Below are 23,780 nucleotides of genomic sequence, written 5' to 3'. Positions count from 1 at the left end.
ACTTTACCCACTCGACTGTGGAGGGCGTGGCACTAGCTGCAAATAGAAAAGGATAAAATGGGAAGTTAACATCCTCAGCAGGCAGAGAGCGTTCCCTTCATCCCAGAGATCATATGAAACATAAGCAATAACTAAGAATGGTGGAGTATGGCTGCTGTGTAGGCTTTAATTAAAGAAAGAAAAGGCCGATGAATGCAGGAGCTATAGGCCTGTCTTAAATATGTGTGCGTAAACTGGCGTTGGAAACATGGTTGCCAGCTGCAAGTAGCTGTCTTGGTCATTTTTCATACATCAGACATGTATTATAATCGGGTTATAAGGGGTTGAGGGCGTGAAACAGCCTCCACAGTTAAGCTGCACTGCAAGGAGAGGGGAAGTGAAGGATCGTGCCTCAGTGCGTCCTCTGACACTGCCATGTCTCCGTATGACCGCTAGGGGTCAGCAAGGCCAGCTGGGATACGGTGTAGCAGCCGATGGTTATAGAAGTTCCGAGTTGCGGTCTTTGTGCATTGGGTCATTTTATGTAATGAGTGACTGACCGAGAGAAGGGCAGGTGCAAGGGAGCAGGAGAGGTTTTAGAAGACAAGGAAGACCGAGGGGGAAGGTAAAGGAAGGAAATTCATGTTCCTACACTGCCTTATCTGAGTCATGTTCCTGTTCTTATATTCAGATTTGTGTCATGTCTCCACATTTATTTTCACTTTGTCAGTTTCTATTTTGTAATATTTATTTTTCTTTCTCATGCGTTTATTTGTGATACTGTTCCAATAAAACATATTTGCAAGAGAAATAAATACTGGGTTCATGAGACACTTATATATATCACAAGAGATGAAAAGGTGTTACATGTTTTTAGAACTAAATACATATGACCCTGAAGGAATAATATGGTGACTGTCCTTTAGATTTGGGGGTAAACTCTAGGTCTAGAAAGAAAGCATCTTTTATTGATATCATGAATGCACAAATATCAAACAGTGACAGACCTGTAGTAACCAGCAGTCACCTGTTTAAATAAAAAAAACAACCACACATTAAAATACAGAAAACAGTGAAAAGACAAGCAGTTGGTGGTTTTAAGGGAATTAGATCATAAGATGAATGTGAGGATGACAGACAGTAAACGTGAATGTGCCCTGACTTTAACCAGTCCCCATCATTCACACATTAAAAGACAGAAATTAGGATTGTTGAATGTTGGGTCCAGCTAACCTTAACAAAATAACCATGAGCAGCCTTTGGGCCTTTTTTGTGCAGTTCACTCTGATTATCCACACTTTGGCCTCAATACAGACATTTTCGAGAAGTCCAGACTACTCTGCCTCATCATGATTGCCTTGCATCAAGAACGACTGATCGTGTTACGATCAGCAGGAACAGTTAAGTACTTAAGAACTTGGTTTACATCCAAATAAACTTTATTTATGGTGGTTTTGTGAGCTTAAAACCAGAATGTAAACAAAGCCAACTCCCTGCCAGCCAGGTTTTCATATCCTTCTCAATGTATTTTGTTGTCTCCCTTCATATTGGGGGGGTTTGCATGTAAAAAATAAAAAATATCGAAGATGACAGGGGAAATGAGAACTAAACTAACCTCTAAGAGGCTGCCTCACCCAACTTGTTGGCAGGATGCTTGGGGCACATTCTATTGAACTTTATAGAGTAACAAGAATCACATCTGTGTCCACTTTAACTAAGCTTTCAGAGCTTGACAGAGGTTTGTAATTCAAATTGGAGTTCAAATACATATGGCGAGGACGTGTGGCAAAGCACTATGCTCACAGACACACGGTGAGGAATAATGACTTAGATTTAAAGGCATTGAATGAATCACACCGTAGAAATGAGCCGCGTCACTAAAAGATAGGAAAATAAAAATCAGAGTCCACATACTTTTGAAAAGAAACGTGACTTCATTCAGAAACATGTTGAAGGAGTGCGAATTTATGGATACAGGAAACATTTTACACATTGTGATTGGAGATCGTCATAATAGCACTATTTCAAAATGAGTCATTAAACTTCATGTCTTCATGATTTGGAGAAGGTAAGACTTGACTTTGACTTGAGTTTATGGGAAGTTGATTTCCCCGAACTTGACCCCACTTCACGTAATTCACCATATACTGTATGTAACACTGAGCTGCTCTCGAACACACTGCATGAAATTCGAACCGCGGCACAGGTTTCCAAACCATGTGTGCGAGTCAACACCAGCTGGAGTCTGTGCTCTCTTAAAGGGAAAATCCAGCCTGAATATAAGTCACATGAGCTCCCTCAGAGCGATGACGTGAACATGAAGTCATTCACAAAGCTTGGAGGCTTGTGGCTCGATCAAAATCCAATTAGAATTTGTATCTTTACCAGTACAATATGGTGTTTTTTTGTAATCTACCTTCATCATTGTGTAAGAAAGCGAAACCAAAACATTAATCTAAGATTCACTGTCAGTTGACACACTCCAGGTTTTATCACTTCAGCTTTTTGAATTACTCTTTGAGGCTCACAAACATGGATGGATGGTGTCCGCTCAGTGGGTTGAAAGCAGTAAGAGAATTGTTTAAACAAGGATTTTCCCTTTAAGTGACAAGAACAGTGTAAACAGCCACTTTACAACAGCAGGGACACAAGTTACTGATTACTGCAACTCTACAAGTTATCGTCAGCACTGACCGGTTGAAACTTTCATCTAGCTTCAAAACATCTCCTCTGGCAGCAAGCAGAGTCACATTAACACCATTTTAACAATCAGCAAAATGTGTGACGAGCTGGCCCCCAGTTTTTCCTATTGGGCCCTGCTGTTGGTGAGTGGTTATTGTAACATCTTCATTTGCTTCAAGTACACTGTGAACTGGACTGGAAATTAACGTGCTGAAGTGAGTGTTGCCTGCCAAAATCAACCATCCTTGTAAGCAATTTCACCAGCCAGCTGAAATATCTGAAAACAACAGGACCTCCAGGTGAGGGCTGGTTACCTGCCAAAGTGGCTGGTAGATGCCAAACCACAGCCAAATGTCGCAAAAACACTCCGCAGGTGGCTGGTGGTAATTTGGAGTCCAGATTCTGACACCTTGCAAGCACGTCAGGCAGTTTTAATGCATTACAATGCACTGCGGCACAGGTTTTAAGACATGAATCTGATGTGACAGCATTATGAAATCAGTAATAATGTAATCAATGATTACAATTCACTCATGGTGTTCTTATAATGGCCTGTAATGATGTCATATTAGCTACATGAGCTACACTTCAAAGCTGTTCCCAGGTCTTCTTATAGCACAGAATAACAGAGCGACCGCCAAGCCGAAACCAAACAACCTTCCAGCTGCACAAAGGGACATTATTGGCTGCACTAGCTTCACTTCTCATAAAAACACAGGTGCCTTGCATGGGACTTCAGAGGCACGGCTTATTCAATAAGGCAATATGTACATGTGAACTGTGTGTATTTTCCTATGCTGTCATTTCATAAGTCTAAAATAATACTGTACATTCTAATGAAATGGTGGTAATCAAGCTGGAAATGAAGTCAAAAATAACAATAAAGCACCTGTAAATGTACCAACCTAATTAGGCCAAATGGTTGAGTTGTCATTATTTTGCATGGTCAGTCACACTGACTCTACAATACAGTTTCTATCAGGGTGGAGGTTCGTTTGAGGGGTTTAAAGGGCGATGGCATTCCCATCTGTGAGCACAAACAGATAGTTACATCGCCTCCTTAACAACATCTTTATACTGTAGATTAAGAAATCCCAAAGTGAATCAATACTTATTAAGAAGCTGTGTCATAAAGAAATTAAATATAAAAAAAATCAGGAATCAATGAGGAATGTGATTACGGCTATATGGCAAGTGCTCTGTTCCTGAAGCCAGATAAGAACTAAACTTTACAATTAGCCCTGTAGGTTGGATTCAGTCTGTAGTTTGTCAAATAAAAGTCAATTCAACAGACCGGCTACTAGAAGTACTGGCATACCAATCGATCAGCTGCTGGATGATAATATTCCTCTTTATGCAGTTCTGAAGCTGAACAATGTTTCTGTGCTGAGAAATTGAAGTAACACGAAATAAAACACAAAATTTACATTCTCCTCTTAAAAAAAGGGAACAAAAACGAACATGTAAATAATGTTTTTTTTTCTTCCAAAAATGAATTAGCCATGAGACATACAATACAATTACATAGATACATATTTTCAATACTGCACATTCAATCTGCCAAAAAAGTAATGATTACAAAGCCAACAAAGATGCTGCCATATATATAGAGAGATGTATGTACAATGATTATAGCATTCATAATTGCACTATGCCTCAATAAATGTAAATTACAGGCTTATGTTCTTGGGACTTGTTACAAAAAAATACTTGGAAGTAATCCGGGAATGAGGAATTGCAAATCAGAGGTGCCAATCAGAAACAAGAAGGGCTTACTTTGGTACAAACTGAACAATCTGCCCTTATATGCAGGAATTCACCAAATTTATCCTCCACTGCTACTGAACTACAACAGTCAGAACAGCCGGGCTGCGATTGGACAATTATAAAGACACAGCTAACATGTGACTGGCTTATCTGCAGGTCAGACGGAGGGGTTTACAGCCGGGCGCAAGGTTGCGATTGGACAGTTCGAGCAGTTTCGCACATTAGGTGGCGTCCTCCTCTCTGATTGCCTGCTAACTAACTATAGCTACAGTCAGTCCAAGCTGTGTGTGTGTTTGCTGGAGGGGGGGTACCATTGTTTAATACTTCAAAAACTGTAGAATCAGTTGGTGGGTCAATAAGTCAGTCTGCGCTCATTAGCCCTGCTTTTTTCCTGTCCTCAACACTTTTCATTTAAATAGTAAACAGCGCAAAGTGGAGTCTGGTGCTTGAGTTGTTTTGGCATTGGCAATAAATACACATATTACCATAATAAAAAGCGTTATGTGGCACAGTTGAACATAATCTTTTAATAACATTGTCTCATAAATTACTACCTCCTCAGCTCCCTTCAGTCTGAGTAAAACAACCAGCAGCGTCACGGTTTTCATGACAGAGCAGAAGTCCCCGTGTGCCTCCTCAGCCGGTCGCCTCAAAGCTCAGAAAGCACTTCAAGGCCAATCTCGCTCACACTTCTGAACTTCAACGGTCATGTCGATGCCGGAGAACTGACACGTGACTGTCACTCAGCGCACGACTTGGACGACGTCCCCTCAAAACGTTGGGGGTGCACTGCCACGCTGACGCATGCTTAACTCATCAGATGATGCCAGAGTCAATGCAATGCAATAAGTATAATGACTGAAGTCAATCGATACCAAATCAGTATGAAATAATTTAAAAATCACAGTCTGTGCCTATTTGTCGAGAGACGAGCCAATCAGTCCTCTGAAGGAAAAAGGTCTCTCTGTCAATGAGAGATCTGTTGGGCAAACACGTAAACGGCCAGGACGAAGCTTCAGAACGAACCGACAGGGAAGGAGGGAGGGTTAAAAAAAACAACAAAAAAAAAGCAATGAAAACTTGTTTTTTTTCTTCTTCTTGCTTATAAAAAAAGGCAGGAGGGCGGGAGCGCATTGTGTTCATTCCTGCTCAGCTGTATCAGACTGACGAGGCCCCGAACCTCGAGTGCACAAAGAAGGAGCTCCTCTCTTTCTGGCAAAGAAAAAAAAAAACTTCACAATGCGCAAAGCCTAGAAATGAGGATCACTGCTGTACATACTCAACAGCAAATCCCTCCCCGACCCTTCAGAATATCTTGCCCGCCCCCCGCATTTCATTAACTCCTTAAATAGCGAGATAACATTTACTCTGCTCACCTCTCGGGGACCAAGAGATCAACAGATGGCAAATAAATTAGTACTAAGCAACCATTAGATTTTTTTTCTCTGATTTTCTTTTCATGTGTGTGTATACGATGCATCTTTTCACAGATTGCGTCAGTCAGTGTGTGTTGACGGCCTCCTGCTGGGCGGCCCCGCTCCGCTCTACACCAGGTTGTACTCCTTGAGGTTGAGCTGCAGGATGGTGTCTTTGACGGCGGCGAAGACGAAACGGATGTTCTCTGTGTCAGTGGCGCAGGTGAAGTGAGAGTAGATGATCTTATCGCTGTCTGGATTCAGGTCCACAAACATCTTGAGGATAAACTCTCGGCCTGCTTGGGCATCCCTCTGGGGACCTGGAGAGGAAGGCGACAGTCATCACTTTACTTCCTCATGCAGGTTTGCGTATTTCGAGATGCAGAATTCTGAAAATAAATAGTAACTGATACTTGTGCAGATCTGATCAAAAGTCGACTTTCTACTCAGAAGTTTATAAAGCACTGCTTTTTTGGTACTTTTATTTACTTGGGTGTAGGCTTTAGGGGAATCTATTGACAGAAATGTGTTATAATACTCATAATTACATTTTCATCAGTGTATAATCACATGAAAATCAGAATTAGAATGAGCCCTTTATATCTACAGAGAGAGTCGGCCATGTTGCACAGCCGGCACTCTACAGCAGCCCATAGCGGACAAACTTAACACTGGCTGTGGAGAGGGGCTTTCACTTTTTTGTGACCACCGAATGGGAAGGAGAGGCGAGGGGGATTCAGTTGGTTGTAATCTGCAACCTCACTGCTAGATGCCACTAAATCGAACACACTGGTCCTTAAACGCAACACAGTTTCTGCATTCACTCAAGAAAATGATCACAAATTCCTCTGACAATTTTAAACATCTTCGTTTGTGCATTTTTCAACTTCGGGGGATCACTGAAAGCCTTCCTGTCAGGTGCTGATCAAACACTGTTTATGCATCAGGCAGAATCTTGACTGACAGTATATATATGATACTGACAGTATCATTCAGCCTCATCATCTAACAAAAATAACAGAGTAGTATAACTGTTGGTGTTTAGGCCTTTAGGTGTGATGATTGCCAGCATAATTAGCTTAGATGTAGATCTATTGTTTATTTATAATACAGTTTATCTATTATGGACAAAGACACACAATCAGCATAAGACAATAACACTTTTAAAAAAGTATATCAGTACTGGTCCAATAATATTCTCATGGCTGAAGAAGAGCAGAGAAGAAGAGCTTTGTGCTCAGATTTTTTTTTTTTTTTTATTTGGGCTGCTGCTGTCACTCACCGTCATACTCTGGAAAGTAGTCAACCAGATGAGAGTACATGATCTTCTCCTCCAACAGGTCCTTCTTGTTGAGGAAGAGAATGACGGAGGAGTTTTGGAACCAGGGGTATGTGATTATTGTCCTAAACAGAGCTTTACTCTCCTCCATCCGGTTCTACAGACAGTGGGTGTGTGTGTGTGTGTGTGTGTGTGTGTGTGTGTGTGTGTGGAGAGAGGGGAGAGGTAAAACGAGGGGGAGAGAGACATAAAGAGAGACAGAGAAGGAGAGTTAATCACTTAATTAAACTACAGTCTTTCATACTCATTAAGTACAGATTTTAATAAACGTCTACCGCACCAGAGGGAGAGCAGTAAAGATGAGAGAAGGGCGGCCACGCCGCCTTCAAGACTTTAATTTCTCCTCTTGCACTTAATTTCAGTGTTTGACTGAACAAAACAACCACAGTGAAAGCAAACCTTAGCCACCACGCCGCCAGCGCTGCAGAGTGCGAAACAGAATATCTCCTGTATATTAGAAAAACTAATGGAATGGCGTCAGAATACAAAGGACGTGCAGCTGCTCCGTCTCCTCTTTCTGCAGTTTGCAGCAACAAAGGAAGGAAAGCACACAAACGCACAAAGACAAGATGACACACACACATATGAACACGCACCTGCTCATTAATATACTTTAACAAACTGACACACATGCTATATTCTCTTAAGGAGACGTGACCCGAGGCGGTATTCAAAACAGCTGGCTGATCATTTACAAATGCTTTCCAAGGGAAAAAAAAAAAGGTGGAGCACGGCCAGGCAGGGGGAGAGTCTGATTTCCATTGTTTAAAATAAGGAATAGCTTCTCATCTTCAGAGCCAACTCATCTTCCACATCACATGAAATAATAAAGGCTTTCAATGGGCCAAACTGTGGAGTGTGAAACAAGTGAAACAAAACATCACACGGACAATACACTCGTTTTGTTTGGTCTTTAAATTGACTCGCTGTTTAAAACAAATCAAATTTATCAGTCACCTCATTGTCCGATTCCACCAAAACTTGGTCGTACTCGCTGAGCGCGACCAGGAACATGATGGATGTGACGTTCTCAAAGCAGTGGATCCACTTCCTCCTCTCCGACCTCTGACCTCCAACATCCACCATCCTGTCAAGCAGCAGCAGCGTCGAGGTGAGAGAAAACAGTCACTACAAGCGCTGAAAATGTTGGCAAGTCTGTCTCAATCACTTCTGGACTGAGGGGTCGACACGTTTCGAGAGGTCAAAGATGAAACGTGATTATTCTGTTGATCTTTCGATGTGACGGCTAGCGGAGTATTAACATTGTGACTATGACTACTACTGCTATCATTATTCCACCAAAGTCAGACTAAGGACAAGGGGAATTTGCTGAAAAATACACTGAAGAAACAAAAGTGAAACTGCATACTTGGGTTAATAAAGTCTATATGCCAAGCACAAGTAAAAAAAAAGTTTGCCATTGTTAGATTTACTGGACTTCAGAGACAGTGAAAGCATCATTAAAAGCATTCTTCAATTCATTCTCCTTTGGGTCAAGTCAGTGGTCGTAGCTGATGATAACTGTTATTCTACTCTTATAAGAATGGCTCTGAGGTCTAAAGCAAAGTGTTTTCTTTTAACTAGCTGGCAAAATCAGTTTCATCTTTTAAATCCCTTCTAAAAACACACTTTTATAAACAGGCTTTCATGTGAATCCCTCCCTATGTGCTGCATTCAGGAGCCTGGAGCCACTGACTGCTCCTTGTATTCCCTGTGTTTCTCTCGTATTACCCTCTTCCTCCTCCTTTTTCTAACCTGCACAGCTGTATAGACAAAACAGCAAAGCAGTTATAAGCTGTGAGTATTTACAATGATGCTTCTTACGTTTTTCTGAACCTGAATATACGTCTTTACTCACCTGAATATGACACTCTGCAGGTCGAACGGGTATTCAATGATGCCCGTGGTGGGGACTCGAACCCTCAACACATCCTGCTGGGTGGGAAGGTAAGCTGGCTCAGCGATCCGGTCCAATGCGTTCAGGTAACTACAGACACAGAGGGAGGAAATGAACCAGGACAGTGGGTTCGTATAGTACCTTCTGGAAAGTCTTGTATTTCAGATATTTAGAAAAGATGTCTTATAAGCCTGAGCTCATACTTTAAGAGTCTGATTTTGACATCTGCGATGTGTTGTCTCCACTCTACTCACTATTTAGTGGAGTCTGAGAGTTGGTATTCCCTCCTTCGATCGTAGCACTCCTGGATGCCCGGGTCATTCCATAAGCTCTTGATTGCATCTACATAAGGATTCTCGAACATGCTGACCTTCTCTACGTCCACCTCTCTTACAACGTTGGCGTTGCCCTAAAGGGAAGAGACAAAGAGAAAAACTTCCTTTACACATCTTTATTTAACAACAAGCAAAAAGTAATACTGAAGTCATTAAAACTTTCATGCTTTTCTGATCGTCTAAAAACACAGTTACTACGAAAGCTAATCAACGTACAGGTTATGCAGCCCTAATTATCACTGGCTTATTTTCTCCCTCACTCACGTATTCTATATCCAGAAATTTCTTTACACCTCCAGGCTCAGCATGGACCTAATATCTGAAACTCAAATCCCGCTGGGCCTATTAAGGGGAAAGTTTTGCTGTCCCAGATTCCCATTAAAACTCTCCTGTGTCCCATGACGAAAGATCAACATGTGCCTGGATGTTAAACTGTCCTATTACCTTAAAACAGACAGATATTGTCTCACAACTATTTTCATTGTTGGGCTTCATTAGCCAACAAGGCTACAAAATGCCGGGACAGCCAGTGGGCACAAGATCGACAGGTTTCATTTTCACTTCCTTTTTGATCTTCGTGAGCTCCTGTGTCAAAGGTATAATAGTTCCCGTTTTGGCCGCATGCATATGAGAGCTCAGGGATGTTGTACACAACGTAAGACAAGTAATCAGTAGTTCTGTTTTTAGTTTTTCATTGTGCACTTCGATTTCATTACACACACAGAGGGTGCCTTGGCCTGGAATCAAACCTGGGCCACTGTTGTGCTGGGAGCTCCCATCCTGAAGTACCTTCAGGATGGGAGAAAACTTTTAATACAAAAGGATTACGGGGCACTATTTTTACTCAGTATATTTGAGGGATGTAGTTAGTTTTTACTGTGTTCAAAGTGGGTGAAACGAGAGTGAAAGCGGTGAGCTTAAACAGCACATTCAGTTTCATTCTTCATGAGCACGGGGGAAGCGAAAGCACACACGGAGAATGACGATCCGCCACAAGAGCACAGATTCAAAAGGCTCGAGTTCAATCCAAGCTGTGGTGCCATTTTAAATCTCTCCATTTACACTAAGTGTTACCTAATGCACACCTGGTAGACAGGTGAGCATTAGGTGAGATATGGGTGTGTCAGAATTCAACCCTTTCTTAAACAAAATCTCAAAGTTACGACTAAAAGCTGCCTCTAAACCGTCACATAAGGTCAGATAAAAAGCAACAGAAATGCAGCCAACATGTGGTGGCATCTGTTATGTGGCATCCTGTTGCTTTATTTGGCCAACAGCCTTCAGAAATCTGCCTATAAAGTCTATTCAGAAATACATGACGAAATTCTTTCTTCAAGACAACATCTGACTCCTGGTGTAAATCATCATTGAGTGCATCAGTCAAATGTTCTGCACTCTCCAGACCACTCAATAAGCAAACCCTGAAGCAGCCCTTTTGGAGGTCTATGCAAATGTTCTTATCAAATGCAATGAATGGGAGCCAATGGCAACTGGTGTACCTGTTGACGCATGTTTACAGGTACAGTTTTTAATTTGCATTTCATACAGCATCCCATTTTTTTCTTTTTTTTTTTTGGAATCGGGTTTGTACATATGCACGGAAGCACACAAGCAAACACAAATACACGCAGGCTGTGATGGAGGGCTGGAGTGTTTTCAGGACGCAGGAAATGTCAAAAAGGGACAGGAAACCATTATGGATGGCTGTTACAAATAAGATAGACAACAGTCTAAAAATACACAAGGACGCTGTGGCTGCTTTGTAGCGTCTTTCCCTCTTTTTCTCCAACTGTGAGTCACCCTACGTGGCAGTTGTAACTGAAGAATTTGAAATGGCTTGAGTGAAAAGATCTCATTTACCTTGTTGTGCTCATATTTGTAGGGGATCTTGAGCGTCTCCATGGCTCGGATCATCGCCTGCATGGCTGTGAAGATGTTCTGATAGACCAGTTTGGTGAAACCCCTTTTGTCCTCGTCTGAGTAACCGGTGCCGTGGATAATCCTCATCTGTTTGATGAATGTGCTCTTCCCGCTTTCCCCAGTGCCTGAGAAAGTAGACAGGGAAAGAGGACAAAAGAACAGAGTTTATTTATTTTGTATGTTTGCGCAGGGTTTCATTTAACTAGACAACGCATTTAATTTCCTGTGTCAGCAACCAGGCTCCTTAAATGGACATTTTGCAGATAAGAGTCCAATCAGAGACCTAGTTCCATGGTTGTACATTGGGGTGGACTTGCTAGTGAGAAATTCTAACACTCACCATTCGATTCTGACAGTTATGTGGATATGAAGTTCATTTAATAGGTTCACATAGGTTGACACTGCTGAGGAGAACGGTCTCTCTCAGATTAGATGAAACTATTCTCGCCTTGTGGTGCTACCGGGGCTGAAAAAAATAAAAACCCTCGAACAACCACAATCCTAGTCTGAACAGCAGGATGACTAAGTGAATATAGGTGAAAATGCTTTAAATGCAGCGGTGAGCAAATAAAAATTAGAGGTCCTTTTCTTTTGGGAGCACACTAGAAAATATTCACGTGCTTAAATGTTCAAAAAACCTTATTTTCCACATGCTGTCCATTGCAGCAGCACCTCACTTCACCCTCTGTCTGAAATGCTCCCTGTCACTTTAAGGCCTCCCTCCCTCCCAAAAAGCCCAGTCTGCTCTGATTGGTCAGCTCTCACAGGCCTGAGCAGTCACCGCCCACCATGATTCCGCATCAGCTCTGCTCGTGTTTTTTCAACTGCGGCTGGGCTGGGGGCGTGGCTGAGGGCGGTGACTGTACGGTCGTGACATCACAACCTTACAGACCTTTAAACAAGAGTCCCATCTTTACATCCTGTCATCCAAAGCTTGTGCACTGATGGATATTATAAAACAGGGAGCAGACTTCTCTCTCAAATAACATTAAACGATGAAATTGATGTGGAAATGAATCAGTGGATTCACTGTGACAGGCGGGAGGAGGTGTCCCTCGCACTCACGATGATCATTCATTACTGTTTCAAAAGTAAAGAGAAGTATTAAAATCCATCAGTAACACAGTGAACATAAAACACTCCTCGTTATTGTACCATCTTTAAATCACCACCGCTCTCTCTCTCTCTTGCCCGCTCCCTCTTGTGCATCAGGTGCCAAATATCACGAGTACGCAGCTCTTTCCATAAATGTGCTGTCATGTCTGAATGAAGCCGTAAGAAAACATTAACATGTCTGAATGACAAAATGACATCACTTTCACGGACATGAGGCCAGAAATGTTATGTATTCCGCTTCTTTCTTGGGCACCAGAAAACCAAAACACTGATCCTAAACCAGCTAAAAGGCTCCACAGGGCCTGGGTGATAATTCTCTGTGGGTTTGTCACTAAGAACAACCCTTTCACATTGCACAGTGAGTCATTTGATCCGTTGTTAATACAGAAATATTGACTAATGCAGCTAAGTGCACACAAAGCAAAGCAAACCCTGAAGACTTGACTGTATTTGGATGAAAACCATTCTACAAACATCTAAAGACGTAAATGTGCATGAGGATTTTTCCTCAGGGGAAAAAAAAAAAAGCTGAATCATGGCTCTTTGTAACACAACATGCTATCTTGGAAGAACCATGTCCACATGCATTTCTACATGCAGACATAGCGTACATGCACACACAGATACAGTGTGTGCTCACACACTCATGCACTCAGCCAGTCACGCATTTAATATTATGTGCTGGCTACTTTCCTCTCAGCCTGTTTGCTTGGTCTGGTGACAGACCAAGAACAACATCTCTCTCCTCTCAGTGGTGACAGGGACTATTTGGGTGTGAAGAGCTGGGGGTGTAGTTTCTCTTTGGTTCATTGAGAATCTTGGCAGACCAACAGAACAGTCTAACTTTACCTCACCGCTAACTCTTGAATAACTCTGGCAGGAGGGAGTGGATGTGTGTGTGTGTTGTGTGTGTGTGTGTGTGTGTGTGTGCGTGTGTGTGTGTGTGTGTTTGCACGGCAGCGGCCAAGAGACGTGTGCTGCATTCCAGTGTAACCTACAGACTCTGTTATAAAAGTCTGGATGTGTTACACTCCTTTGTACTGTATAATATAAACTCTATTTTAGCCAAATTAGCCTCTCGACTGTGAGCCCACAGCACAGACTAAGCACTTAACAAACCAAGCTACAGACTAAACTATGGCTGAAATATTATAACCTCTCTAGGGTTGTCGATTTAGAAGCCTGGAATGAGCAGGGAAGGCTGTAATGACAAAACTGGAGTTAGCACAATTACCCTTGAAGCCAGCAGCCTGGCTCTGTCCGAAGGCAAGAAAATTCACCGACCAGCACCTCTAAAGCTCACTAATTAACACTTTATACTGTATTTCTTGGCCAGTGTTCAGGCAACCAGTGGAGTACAATGCTAAGCTAACTGTCTCCTGGGTGTGCTCAAACACTCTAGAAATCCTATTTATGAATTCATTTTGTGAAGTGCATGAAGCATTGAGGAAATGCAACCGTGCACACAAAGCATTCGTTCTCACGCAGCTTCTTCCCACTGAAGGTTGGTTGAGGTGGCTCTGAAATATGAAAGTATGGCTACACTACTTTTAGCCACTTATGATGCTAATTTGTTTTAACATAATAAGTTGCACTAAACCTAAGTGTACTTCATCCCCCTGTACATAGATCCCTCTAAAACAGACCAAAGGGAAAGTTCATACATGCTCATGCTATTTGATTTTGAGTGGATTAGATTTTCAATTACTTCTTAGTGCAACATGCTAAAGCCACACAACTACTGTTGCATTATCCTTTAGTGCACTTTGAAGTATTCACCTTGGAGCACCAAAGGGTGGGTGGGACTTGTCACCACCTGCTTTCCACCCACACACTCCAGAAATCAACCATTACATTAACCTCAGCAACAAGTCGTAGCTGTTGCGGACCACAATAGTGTTGCACAAGAGTTAATGCCTTACAGGATCCACCCTAAAAATAGACATTCTATTTTTTAAACAGGCAAAGTGGAACAGTGAGTAATCTCAAAAACTTAAATTAACTGTGCCAGTGGGCTTTGGATTTGTAAAGGCAAAAAGGATCCCAGTTGCTCTTGTGCGGCGCAGTTCTAATCCCTTCATGGCTGTTCAAACACAGAAAAGAACCCGATGTCCTCACACAAGAAGAAGAAGAATGTGAGTGATTCATAAGTTCGTCCGTAGACAGAAACCCTTATGATTATAGCCGGCTTTAATTTAAGTCTAACCTGATAAATTGGTGCTGAGATGCTGCAATTTTGTTTTATGTTACAAAAATGGAATTCCATGAATTTCAAGACAGCTGAGTCTACTATTTAAGGCTGAATGTGTAGAGTGAATGTTTCCTCTGGAGATCCACCCATTCAAGAAAATGTTCCTCACAAACTTAATTCATAAGCTACGATCCTAAAAGGCTGCAGTATTTTACACAGGTTACCTTCGGTTAGAGAAAAATGTGAATGCTATCCAGCATTGTATAACCAGCAGCTGTATGAATAATAAGAAAAATGATTCAGAAGCTTTAAGTTTTGATGAAAACGATCTCTCCAAAATAATTCAGGATTGCTTGTCAACATCTGAGTCCTAATGGATTTTCTTTATTATACCAACAAGAGACACTGAAAACGATAGAGACAGTGAGCATGAGGAGGTATGGGCCTCCGCTGACCATTACAGGCTGCTGAGTCACCTTTCAAACCAATGCAGGGACCTGGGATGAAGCTGAATGTTTGAGGTTGGTGAATGGATGGATATTACATCAGAGGTGAGTATGTCTGATCCAGATCCACGTCCGGAGGCCAAGCCACCCAGGACTCGAGAAAGCAGTCACACTCAAAACGAATGCAACTTGACTGTGAGCTGCCAAATGTTAAAAACCTCTGCTGTCACAAACTTAAAGTGGCTAAACTAACAATTAGCACACATTAACATCGAAAGGATGTGAATTTGGCAGCTTCCTCCATGAACAAGACAAGCCTTGGATGTTGCATATTCCTACAACCCCTGAATGCATCAGTGTCACCTATACACAGAAACGCCTGCAGTTGACTCAAAGAGGGAGCTCGAGTCTGCTGTCTCTCAATGTTCAATGCCAACACATGGCTCTTCTTCATATGGTGTATGTGTATTATTAAATTATTACTAAGCTTATAGTATAATAAACGCCTCAGTTTAGATTCACCCTTCCTCAACAAGCATTATTGGACTCTTACTAGCATTTAATGCGGGACTGACACTGCTTGGCGCTGATTTGAAAGGAAGAACTATAGAATTATTGTACAGCTTTAATGACCTGAAAGTAGACAGCTCTGTTTTAATAACTCACAATATACAAGTCCAGGTATGAATCTGTGGTGAAGCGGTGTTACAGGTGCAGTGATTCACCCCCGTTCAACAGTCTCGATCGAATGATAAATCCCACGGAATAAAAATTATCTTGCATTGAGCAGCTACTGAGCAGATACTCTCGAATGATGTTCATAGAAATGATCCGAGGAGCCGGCTTTGTTTTTCGCTTTCACAGAAAAACTCACTGCTGTGGGTGTCAAAATCGATTCAGTGTTAATGGCAGGCGGCCTTAAGGCAGCACCAGCAAATCTCTAGGCAAAACACAAGACAGAGACACGAATTCAATAAGAAATACTGCAGCGTACCCGCAAAGCTTACTAGACAGCATTCTGATTTTCTCCACCAGCATTCACAGTGTGGATATCTACATGTGAGTTATTTTAGTTTGGGACAGCTGGATGTCAATGAGCACAATTATAAGTGAGAAGAAGCTGCATGTCAAAGACATGCAAGACCTGCATTATACTGGAGACAATGCTGATACTGTGTCAAGTATTTAACTGCATTACAGTAGATACAGTAAAATGGTTAATGGTCAATAAAAATGGTTTTCGTTCTGCGCTTTCTATTGCTGCACTGTTAACTTGGCTGCATTCATACAAGAGTCATATGATTCTTCAGTGCTTCCTCTCACAATTACAAGCATGTGTTTGTTAAAAGCTTGTAAAACGTTTGCAGTGGACTTTGTTCAGTCGAAGCCTTGAAAAAGTTCCCACAGCTTTCATTTGTCCGATAAAAGCAGCCGACAGTGATTGCGAAGATCAACACTTTCTGCAAATGCTTCTGACAGGCGAAATGCAAAAACTGAGTGCAAAGGAGCAGATGACACATGTTGTAATGCTGCAATGATTTAAAAGCAGTTCAGCTGTGCAAACTTTCCACACAGCTCATTTTCAGCTGTTTTCTGTGATTCTATGATCGAAGCTGCTCATAACTGCACCTTTTACCTTCAGTCACCCCACCTGCCTATGGTTTGCTCTGTGTGTGTGTGCGCATGTGTGTAAAGGGGGACAGGCATCATAAACTAGGTCCAATGGCCTCTTGAGGATTCGAGCTGGGCTGTGCCACTTTTGTAATTGAGCAATTCCAAATCAATTTAGCAGATGGAGACAAGTCTGATAATTATTCACGTTTAACCCTTTTGGCTGTCAGCTGATACTTGAGACCTCAATGCTCAGTATATAGAGGACAGATGTGTGTAATACATGCAGAAAAGCAACATGAAGTACTATGCAGCAATTATATACACTAAAAATTTAAGGCACTGGTTAGTTTTTAATTTTTGATGGATGCAATCATTATTTACTCAATCATTTTGATTAGAAAATGTCAGAAAATTGTGACAAATTGACAGTAAAATTTACCAGAGCCCACAGTGACATACAGCTTCTTCTAACTCAACAAAAGATATTAAGTTTACTATCATACAAAGGATCATGGGAATTGGGTTAGTTGATCATGGGAGTTAAAAGTAACTGTTCTGCAGCTGACTTTTGAGTCTCAGATGTCAAAGTCAGAGTTTTCATAACATCCGTGCTCACAGCTGCAGCACCATGCTTTCATAAAAAAATAGCATGCAGTTTTGAATGTTGTCCCGTCCACCATGCTGCACTATAAGCTCACCAAAACAAGTCCTAATGACTTAGAAATAACTCAGCTTAATGAAAATGGCTATGATTGATTAGCAGCCATCTCCAGAGAGTCACTGTTAGCTGAAAAGACAGCAGCCTGGAAGGTAGAAAACCACTCCTAAAACATACATTTGGAGAATGGTCAGCAGCAACATACACACAATATGTGGCTTATGTGCTAAAATGCTCTTTTTAAAACCAAAATGTGTTGAGATCTATTTCAGAAAGTGTCCTAATTGTCTAACATAGGCAAATATCCCATTCCCTTCACACAGATGTCCCTCCAGACTCCAGCCACCAGTCCCCCGGCTAAGTTGCTGCTTTCCTCTCTCCTCCATTCATTTTGAACTTCCCATGACTGCACAAGTTTGGAATCTCAGCTAATGCAATGGAGCCATGGTTTCTAGCGTCACTGGCCTGTCGCTTTACATTTCTCTGGGCCTGAAGTCTTGCTTAAAGAAGAGAATTTTACTCTCCTCAAAGATAAAGACAAGAGAAGTCTGGAGGTGTTCAGCATTTTCATCATCATTTAACATGTAATTCCCCTCAAACAAGGTTGTTTTAACCTAAATGCTCCCACGCCAGCGCGCAGTCACAGGGATGACAGCAGCATTAAAGGCTGAGTTGGAAAGTGAGGAAGTGCTCCTCTTTAACTCAACCACTACTGAAGTGTCCTCTAAAGCTTTGTCCACTGCTCCTCCAGTGCGGCAGCCCAGTCAATGAGCCTTGATTGGAAAACAAGAGTTCACTTGTTCACTTCTAAATACGCAGACTTCACCTACTCGATTTTTGCCGGGTTGTCAGTGGGAGGGTCTCAGATGTATTCTGTGCCCACAGCAGACTCATTTCTCTAAAGCTGTGGATGATACAGCGACATATTGATGCTGTGTAAATGATAAACAGAATGTTGCAACAGAATTTTTTTTTTTTTTTTTTTACATATACTCAATCAAAGGCAATACATTCACTGTTTTATCTCATCAAGTTTTTTCAAACATCTGCTTATTCTAAATTTGATGCTGCAACATGTTTCAAACAAGTTGGCACAGGAGAAACTAAAGACTGGGAAAGATGAGGAATGCTCCAAAAACACCTGTTTGGAACATTCCACAGGTAAACAGGCTCATTGGTGGAAGTGGAAGTGGAGAAAAAAAAAGGATATCTGCGTTTTCTTTCCTTGTGAATGATACGAGCTATGAGCTGTTCTAACGAAATATGACAGTGATTTCATTTCACGTGTTTACACTCATTACACGTATTGCTATAAGAGATCAATTTCAGTTGCTTCTTGCCGCGGTGCCCCACCTCTTCGTTCTTCTGCTTCGGAGGACATCGATTTTTACTGGACTTTTCCTGAGTCACCGATCTTAGTGAAGCCTTTAGCATCTCTGACTCATTAGCTGGCTTTAAACTATCTGTGTGCCAGACAGCTCCTAAGTGTTACACTAGCAAACCCCCTCCTCCTCCTCCCCACGCTGCATCAACTCCTCCACTCTGCTGCTAGTTATGTATTCTTGGTAATCTGCCCAGGTTAAATGAGTGTTAATTTTGGTACATCTCCCTGTATTAGTTTACAATGCCTTAATGGATATTAGTTGCACAAGGAGAATGGATTAAATGCTTTCAATGTTGTTGTTGTTTTTTTTTTAAACTTGCTCATTTGTTGTGTTGTGCGGGCTTCAATGTGCACAGTCCCTGTGGATATAAAGCAATTAGTGGGTTTGAAAGACTAAAAGTGAAGCTGAAAAGCCAAGATGATTTGTGAAAAAACAAGCGATGGACATTTTGAAACACTGAGAAACTTCTAACTCAGCTGGAGAGTTTCGTGCTGGATCCCACGGGACATTAAGCAATTAGTGAGTTTAGACCCATAATACACTGATAGCATATGGATTAATACAGCTGCACAGAGCACGCGCAACTTCCTCCGGTTAACTCTACCACTGTAAGCGGGAGTGGTGGAGTCCGTACGAAACACACACACAAACGCTTTCAGCTCATACTGTTAATGAGCTCTAGTCTCACAGAAAAAAAAAGGCTGTTTTAAGCCAGAATTGTTGTGTGAGCTCAGATGTTGGTGTATGAGCGTCTCTTCTGCCCATGATGGTCAGTTATCCTGAGTAAGCCTCGACCATCACATTTCCTGTTTAGACTCCTTTCAGCCTCTTAATGCCGTCACTTAAATCGTCCCTACAACCTTCTTCATGTAGAATAGAACTGTCTGATTATAGAAAAGTCCTAAATGTTATTTGTGTTTGTTCGAGCCAAATCACACTTATCATCCATCATTACAGGAAACTTTTTACTCTGCTGCTTAATGGATCGAATCTTCCCTACAACTCGAAGACATTAATTGTACGCATCCTGTCATTAGAGGCGTGCTATTAACCCACTCTGAAACATAATAGCCTATATTGATAGGACCTACTGATAAGCAGCTACCACAAAAAAAAATATTGAACATGAGTCATAATCATTCATACTTTGGTTAGTATCACATGAGAACAGTGACTAATCATTGAATAAATACCATATACTGTCTTATGAGGAATACAGCGACAACCTCAAACTTCAGCGCTTTTTGGTGTGGGTCATTGGTTGTTTGTGTGTTTGCATAATGGGCGAATTGTTGGGTATTAAAAGGGATTAGAGTGCAACAACACCACAATTATGTTTCCATAGTTAACAAAGGAGGTGGCAGCCAGCTCCTTCAAATCCCATTCAGGGGGATTCATTTCCTCATTCTGTGCTAACGCGAGGGCAAAGGGGAAACCTCTCTCCTTCAACTTCTAGTAAAACGTCCCTCAAGCGGCAAAAACCTCTACATGCCTTCATTAAAAAGTAGCCTGGATGATGTGATCTCAAGTCCCGGCCTGTTCCACCACCTTCTCCCCTGTGTATTGTCCGAGGAGCTGAGAGAGGAGGGCACTGGATGAGGAAGAGAGGTTTCTGGCACCACTCACCACGGCCATCACAACTAATGGGCTTTTTGTTGAAATCTAATTAAAAACGGGATGGTGAGTAGATGACTTGTTTTCCTCAAATTTCTCCAGGATGACTAACGCTTCTCGACAGGATTGCCGCCCCCCCGCACTCACATTTCACAACCCCACACTGTAAAGAAGCACAGGTTCTGCGTGTTATTAACAAAAGTTTTAAGCTCTTTCGGCACCGTTATTTTATGGTTACGTGTCGAGACCTTGACGGCTGAAAAAGTAGCACTAGATAAATAATCTACCTCAGCTCATTGTGGCTCTGCTGCGAGGAATGATTCTCATGCATTTATGTATATAAAGGCTGGCATACCGTCACACAAGCTTCTATACCTGATTGGACAGCACGCTTCCAAACTTGCTCCACAGACTTGACACCTGTGATATAATCACTGGCCAGGTGAAGCTGCAACACTATCTTGATTACCCCAATAAAACGTTAGACTTTGGCCCAGCTGATGTCTGACACACCACCTGGATGGGCCCTCTAGGTTGCAGGCAGGGTGAGTGAATGCATGGAGAGGAACAGGTAAGCTTTGTAACCATTGGGGAGCATTTGTTTCCAAACTGCTGGCAGTTATTCACATCAGGCAGGTTTTTTTCCACACCGGGAGCCCTGTAGGCCTGGCTGGGCATCACCTCCTCCCTCTGCTGACCTGCCAATCTGTGCACTCGACTCTCAACACCGACATATTTCAACCACCCACTCCCCAACTTCACTCAGGTGGGAAGTCCCACTAACAGACCCCCACCTCCATCTACCTTCCCCACCCCTGCCTGACAAAAGGTATTTGTGGTGACAGGAATCTGGGCTTTGCAACCCCCCCCAACACACACACACACACACACACACACACACACGCACACCTCCCGTGTTTCTCCCTGTCGAGCTTACCGAGAAGCAACAGTTTCAGCTCCCGGCGTGCGTCCCTCTTATCCCGGCGGAGCTGCCTTTCGATCTCGTCGTTGATCCGCCTGGCTTCTTTCGCCTCCTCGCTGAGGCAACACGCCATTATGGATTCCAGGGTCATTCTCGCTCCTTTTTGTTCCCCCCCAACCCCAAACAAAAACACGCTTGTCTGATTTTCTCCTGCTTTACTGATTCATTCAGATTTCAGCTTCGTCGGAGTAAAAAAAAAAAAAAAGGGAAAAAAGAAAGAAAAACAGAGGCCTGTGAATGCCAAACAGCGTCCTCATACAGGCCTGGTTGTGGTGAAATAACGCGTGGACGCCCTTATAATGAGTCTGACCAGCGCACAGATTGTGCTGGAAAGGAAAATTAGATATTTGAGAAATTATTGACCCCCCTCCCCCCTGTTTCGGTTCGCTTTCTGGGCCTCCCGACAGCTTCAAAATAGTGTCCAAAGCGGTTTGACTTGAATATCTGTGCAATCTTAATTGGTGTAATCTGCTTTTCCTACTCAATATGATCAACAGATCCTTTTAAGACACATCCTCCGTGCAGCTCTGTGTGTGATCTCGTTAAGCGTTGCCATCCGTGCCCGGACACCCTCTCTTCAAAGTCTTCAATGTTGCTATTTTTCAATCAGCCAGATCCCTTATGTTCAACTTATCGTCCGTGGGTGCGGGCAACGGGAAAAACACATGAGTAAAGCTGTCGCTTTATTTTCCAATGGCTCGACTCCCGGGCGTGGTAAGGCAGAATATGGCGGACTTTCACTCCAATCCGCTAGGCTGGGATACAGTACAGTTATCTCTATCCGTCTGCTCAAAAAACCAAGAAAGCCACACATAACATAGCATTTCAGCCGGAGCCCTCGATGCCGCAGCGGAAATATATCCCCGTCTGTGTTCAGAGGCGTTCACGGCCGCGGCCGAGTAGCGGGCTGTGGAGAAAGGAATAAACGCGGTGTTGTTGCCGTTTTTCCCCCGGACCAATCTTCTCCTTTTCCTCAATTCTCTTCATGTATTTTTATTACAGAGGCCATCCACTCCTCCGCTGGCAGGGTGACGTCGGCCTCCCATCGACTCGGGGGGAGTGTCACGTCAAACAAACGCCGCACAAGTATTTATACCCCCCAACCTGTGGCTCAGAAAATGTGCATGAATGGAGACGCTGAGCTCATATCTCTGTGGGTATGTGTGCAATAGACAGCAGATCCACTTAAATTCTGTTATTGTGTTGGCTTAGTCGGAGAGTCGTCACAGGCACACCTCTGTATGTCAGCAAATGTGGGGTTTTTTATGGAAAGCAACGTATGACTGTGCTGTGACAGTCTGTGACTGCTTCAAAATGCCCTATGGTTGATTTTTTTTTTTCTTTCACAAATCATCACTTAATATCCACAAGGACTGGGCACATTGAAGCCCACACAACACAACAAATGAGCAAGTTTAAAGAAACTGAAAGCATTTAATGCGTCCCCCTTATGCATTTAGTATCCATTGAGACATTGTAATGAACAGTGTGTACACCTGCAAATATCCCCTTTGAGGATAAGTTCTATTTTTGTTAAAAATAAGAAGTGTGCACATTGCAGCGTTGTTGTTTCTGGTAGCTTGATGTTGTGGGGACATCTTCAAAACATAGAACTGAATCTCTGTCTCAAAAAAGTCATAAAAAGATATGTTCCATAAATGTGTTATTTATTGCATGCCAGTTATATTGCACCAGTGTGCTTTAAACCGTATCCACCCTGTGTAAATGCAATATGTTTTTCACCTGTTCCATGTGTCTTTAACAAAGTGAAGAGGTATACAGCAGTTGTTAGTCACATTATACTAACAATAGGCCCACACACTTACAGACTGATGAAATGATAAGTGGATGGATGGCTAGATGGATGGATGTTCGAGGCCATATCATGTATCCACAGTTGTTCCATTACAGTCATCCCTGCTGTTCTTGTCTGTGCCAAGTTACCAATGGTTTAGCCTTGTACTACGGCCTTTTCCACAACCAGACACCTAGCTATCATCACCCACACATTAATGGAAGGACAGTCAGTCATCATAAGTCAACACATTATTGTGTGAGTGGTTTTGTTTTGGGTTTGGGGCTCTAGCTGGGTCTTGTGGCTACAGTGGACTTCTCTGGGCCTTCCCAATAAGAACAGCAATGAGCTTGGATGCCAAGAGGCACATTGAATTTCTCACTTGGATACCAGTCAGACTCATATCCAGAGTCACGGCTGTAGAATGAGTGCCGACCTGTTTCTGTAATGGTTTAACAGCATTTTGTATTTAAGGCCTGGATGAAAACTTACTGGTTTTGTTTCTCGGTGGGTCACGTGCTGTTTCACCTGTAATTCTGACTCTGTTCCAAATAATGTCTTTGCACAGCTCTGCTTTGATTTGCCTCTTATTTTAGGAAACACTCAGGCTCCACTAGCATTATCTAAAACCTTCGATTGGAAACA

At 42.4% G+C, this 23,780-nt stretch overlaps 1 protein-coding gene across 1 annotated transcript; it reads right to left on the bottom strand.

Annotated features, from left to right (window-relative positions):
* Positions 1-1,893: 1,893 nt before the first annotated feature.
* On the bottom strand, positions 1,894-22,499 carry LOC143321498 (guanine nucleotide-binding protein G(q) subunit alpha). The gene is made up of 7 exons (XM_076731893.1): positions 21,296-22,499; positions 11,275-11,459; positions 9,334-9,488; positions 9,041-9,169; positions 8,140-8,269; positions 7,126-7,279; positions 1,894-6,163 (listed from the first exon to the last, which is right to left on the bottom strand). The coding sequence occupies exons 1-7, from the start codon at positions 21,429-21,431 to the stop codon at positions 5,973-5,975; spliced, it is 1,080 nt and encodes a 359-aa protein (XP_076588008.1). The 5' UTR covers positions 21,432-22,499; the 3' UTR covers positions 1,894-5,972.
* Between the last annotated feature and the right edge of the window lie 1,281 nt (positions 22,500-23,780).

The sequence above is a fragment of the Chaetodon auriga genome, chromosome 5 (genome assembly GCF_051107435.1).
Source record: "Chaetodon auriga isolate fChaAug3 chromosome 5, fChaAug3.hap1, whole genome shotgun sequence".
In the NCBI taxonomy this organism is placed as follows: Eukaryota; Metazoa; Chordata; class Actinopteri; order Chaetodontiformes; family Chaetodontidae; genus Chaetodon; species Chaetodon auriga.
Note: the sequence above shows the minus strand (reverse complement) of the source record. Positions and strands in the feature narration are given on the sequence as shown.